This window comes from Limulus polyphemus, unplaced genomic scaffold (genome assembly GCF_000517525.1).
Source record: "Limulus polyphemus unplaced genomic scaffold, Limulus_polyphemus-2.1.2 Scaffold2293, whole genome shotgun sequence".
NCBI classification, from domain to species: Eukaryota; Metazoa; Arthropoda; class Merostomata; order Xiphosura; family Limulidae; genus Limulus; species Limulus polyphemus.
This window is the reverse complement of record NW_013667903.1, coordinates 188,756-193,410: the sequence shown is the minus strand read 5'-3', so window position 1 is coordinate 193,410 and position 4,655 is coordinate 188,756. Positions and strand designations below refer to the sequence as shown.

The window sequence follows — 4,655 nt, the reverse complement described above, 5'->3', positions numbered from 1 at the left end:
TAAGAAACAGTAACACTTTATTTTTCTTCGAATTACCTACCATAACCAAGGCACATTATTGAGATAACCGAGGAAACTTTCAACGTAAGAGACAAGAATAGAAGTAACAGTGATCTTCACTCGCATTCTCTCACTTTTCTCTTCCCCATATTCCAGCAAGCAATGTGTTATTTAAAAGTAGTTAATAGTTTTGGCTTGCTTGAGGTACATAAAACCCGAGGACCGTCAGTATTAAGACGCCTGGCACAAGTTGGGCTGACGTTTCAAACTGTTTAAAACAACGGCCCGAGGCAATTTTCTGTATCTCCGCATAGTGTAAATCAAAGACGATAAATAATTTATAGAAACTGTTGATTTGTTTGTTCTCTGAATTACGTGCAACCAATTGAACTTAAGGAAAACCTTTATATGTGTGTAACAATGCAGCTCATGTGAACAAAAGATTACATTCGTATGTTGATATACGTCGGTATGCGATGACGAGTGTCAGCAAAGTAGTCGAAAGCTTCCCCCCCTTTTCTTAGTCTTGTTAGTAGAGTAAGGTCGGAGGTTGCTAAAGATAACATTATCAGCATGCGTCAGTTAGTCGACCTTTCTCCCGGGCCCCTGCAGGAGCGACGGATATATAGAGTTGACATCCGTCCGGCCGTTCCCGCCACTTCCTCTGCATACCGGCAGTGACTGCAGCAACGCCACCTGAAACCTTTATCTTGACAATACTTCTGCCTTGAAGCATCTTTCTTGCACAGTATTATTTTACTCTAACGTGCTAGGCTAACAAGCGTTGTTGTGGAGACGCTTGTCACTGCTATTCGTTTGTTAGTGAAAGTATCATCACGTAAGCACATGATGTCGGCAGCAACGGTGCCGTGGGGTCTGGAAGCGAGGGTCATCAGTGGCGTCACTACGGTAAAGGACATACAAATACACGCTACTGACCCTAAACGCCAATCGTCCTTGTTAAGCATGAAGGAAAGTTTGCAAAGCTCTTGTGGCTCTAGGAACAAGCACGAGGCCCCGGGAGTCTCACCTGTCAGTATCAGAATAGCAAAACAACAACCTAGAAAGGAACGAAATCACGTGAATAATGAGTTCAGTTCGAGCAACGTAGTCGACAATTCAAGTGAAAGCTGCTCTGCCTCTAACGACATAAATCCTGCTACTGACGGGATGAAGACGAAAAGAACTTCCCCAAAGCCTCCCGCCGAGCGGTTCGGGTCAAAGTCAGAGACGACAAGCGATTGTTACCCAGATATGTCAGCTTATAGAGATTACCTAAAACCTCGTTACCAAGATGGAGACGTGGTCTTGGAAGTTGAATGTGGTGGGAACAATGGTCAGCTCTATCTATCCAAGCTGTGCCAAGGGTCTAAAGGACCGTGTATTTGGTTCCGGGATATGTGGCTCACACCGAATGAATTCCAATACGTTAGTGGGCGAGAGACGGCCAAAGATTGGAAACGAAGCATAAGACACGATGGAAAAAGTATGAAACTCTTGTTGTCGAAAGGCATCTTAGCTGTCCACCCACCGACTTGTGATTGTAAAGGATGCCGGATTAGTTCCCCAGTGGTGAGTACGTTTATACCTGTTTTTCTTTGTTTATTAATTTGTACAAATATTACACTCTTGGATAGGCTAAAAAAAAATGTAATAACTCTTCAAAATAACTTATGTACGGAAGCCTGTTATGCTAATACAACAGTAAATTGGCAAACAATGACTCATCATTTTATGTAGAGAACATACTGTGTGTTTGAACAGGACATTAGTCCGTCTATTTTGTTGTTTGTCAATTCACTAACGTCTGTGCTTGACTAACCGCCTATTAGATATATTACAAATCTCAACTAGAGACTTATCCAAGTTGAATACCCAAGCAAACACGTTTTTAAATTCTACAGATTCTAATAATAAATAGCAATGCGCTTCATGACTGCTCAACATGTGTTTTTGTTCGGATCTGTTCTTAGAAAATTGTAAATTGTTCATCGATACTTTGGAATTGAACTTGAATTACCAGATTGTCCAGCTTGTACTAAACCTTATATTATGCAATACAATAACATGTTTGCTAGCACTGACTCGCTAGCGTCGTTCTTTCACAAAATACGATATATATGTGAAGTGCAAAGAGAACAAAAACTATCATATTTTACTGGTCTCGTTATTGTTTAGGCGTCGCGGAAACGAAAACGTAAGTGTATATACTTGCGCCAGAATACGAGGTTAACTTGTTAACACGTGGATATTTTATTGATTCACGCGATTTGATATCGATTCATACATGTAGTTAACTTCTTCTTTTTATACTCTTCCCCAGATGTAAAAAAAATTAATGTATATAAGATATAAATTAAATTAAATGTTTAACGATCATTTGGTTTGTTCAACTTAAACATTTTTAAGATAAAGGTGTATACCAGCAAACCTAGCTTTGCAATGTGGGCTGTTCATATAAATTTATCAAGTGGGCTGCACAACAAGGTGCAAATGTGAGGGGAGGGAGGGTTAAATTTTCAAGAAAACGTTTGTTTTCTGCATGCATGACCAAGAACTTTTTAAGTATTATTTGTTGTAATGCAGTAATGTTTTGTAAAATAAAAATACCATGAATATGACTACACAAAAAGTAACATTTTTTGAACAAACAACGAAGTATTATTAAATATTGTTACAGTAAATATTCATGAGATTTCTGATTGATGTACATGAACCGGTTTGGATTCGCGTTTGATATAATGAGAATTAAATTTCTACGCAGATCTTAGAATGGAAAAACGTGGCAAGTGTATTACTATATACCTCGTTAAAAGTAGAAAATATTTACTGACTTTTGACCTGGCGTTTGGTCTGGGGGATCTTCAGTACACCTTAAAACTATGTTATTGTTATCATTTATTTTGAAAACATTAGTATAGATGTGATAAATGTTGATCGAAATAAGCTAATCCCTTAAGTTATGAGTTTAAAATTGAAGATTTCGGTTTTGTATTCTGAAAGTATACATACTTTCACGTTTTCCAAACATTATACTGTTACAAAATCTTACAAGAAAGATGTATTAATACACACACACACGTATGTTTCAATTCCGTATGTTAGCATTAAACGTCTGCTTTGTAGATTGTGAATTCGAATGTGCTGTTTAACAAACAACGTAATAACTTAATTGTCAAATCATAGACTTTGTTACTACCACTGAAATCGACATATTGTATTCTGTTGATTAATCTTCTTTTGCTTTACCTGTCATAGTAAAGCGCTGACACAAAGATAAAAGAACGCGTGAAATAATTCAAATTGTATGGAAAATATACGAGGGCCATCATTAGTAATTAGCAGAATTATTTAGAATATTGAATTTATTTTTGTTTACATTTTTTTGGACGTGCACGTTACTGGGGGCCCTGTAACCAACCAAGTCATGGACTCAAACAATTTGGTGCTTAAATAATGTGGAACAATGTGTTTAGAAATTTGTATCGGTCCACATAGCACTGTGGCCATTCCCAAAAATGGACCTAGAAATTGGAGGTACCTCTCCCCACGGTAGGACAAAACACAACCATACTTTTTTAATACGTTGGTATGTTAGAAGTATGAAATGGGTGGTTGGGAAAGAACAACAAAACATTTTCACATGTATTTATGTATGAACATTCATAGGTAGCCTTAGTAAAAAAAGATGTGTTGCGGAACGTCGCATCGAAAATCATGAAAATTGCAATAACTCTTGTCAGTTGTGTAATACTTTAACACAAGTGGTACCAAAATGAAGCTTATATAATGACTTTCAATACTATATGACATAATTTATATAATTCTTATCGTTAGTCTGGGATGAAATATACAATATATGAACATGATTTTTTAGAATTTGTACCCTAACATTATTTATAATATTTTATCGTTTGAGGTTGTCTTTGGTAGAACGAGGCACAACTATATTTTTCTGATGTATTAGTATCTCTTAAGTCCAAAAAAAAAAGGTTATTAACCCGTTTTTGACATGTAATTAAACATTGTTATTATTACATTTTTTCATGATTTTCGATGCGGCGTTTCGGAGGATGTATTTTTTATTTATTGTACCTATGAATATCCATGCATAAATACATGTAAAAACGGGTTATTGTTTTCACAAACATACATTTCATACTTCTAATATTATTTGTTTGTTTGTTTGAACTTATCACAAAGCTACACAATGGGCTATCTGTGCTCTGCCCACCACGGGTATTGAAACCCGGTTTCTAACATTGTAATACTTCTAAAATACCAATGCATTAAAAATACCTTTGTGTTTTGTTCTACCGTGGGGAGGGGTTTACCCAGAACAGGCCCTATGCCACAGCACTAATATGGTCTTTAATGGTAATTGACCCGTTACGCCATGCCTCGGGGTACTATTATACCCTGGGGTATCCCATAACCTCATATACGGTACGCCCCGAGACGTGTCATAGTTTTTCCAGGGTACTCGCGGAATAATTAATAATTGCCAAAGAGAAGAAAATCCTTGTTATTCAGAAATAAAATAAGTGATAAAAATGGACGAAAAACTCCTGATACCTACCATAGAGCATGGCGTATCGGGTCAATTCCAGGGTTAAACTTGGTGATCGGGCAAGATAGTACAAAGTAAGTTGTTC

At 36.9% G+C, this 4,655-nt stretch overlaps 1 protein-coding gene across 1 annotated transcript in view; it reads left to right on the top strand.

The window, feature by feature from the left end:
* The first annotated feature begins 749 nt into the window (after positions 1-749).
* The window catches only part of LOC106466537 (nuclear body protein SP140-like protein), an 11,377-nt gene continuing 7,471 nt past the window's right edge, over positions 750-4,655 (top strand). Inside the window, exon 1 of the mRNA XM_013926829.2 lies at positions 750-1,572. Coding sequence (XP_013782283.1) covers positions 847-1,572 — 726 coding nt within the window. The 5' untranslated portion in view covers positions 750-846. The remainder of the gene's footprint in view (positions 1,573-4,655) is intronic.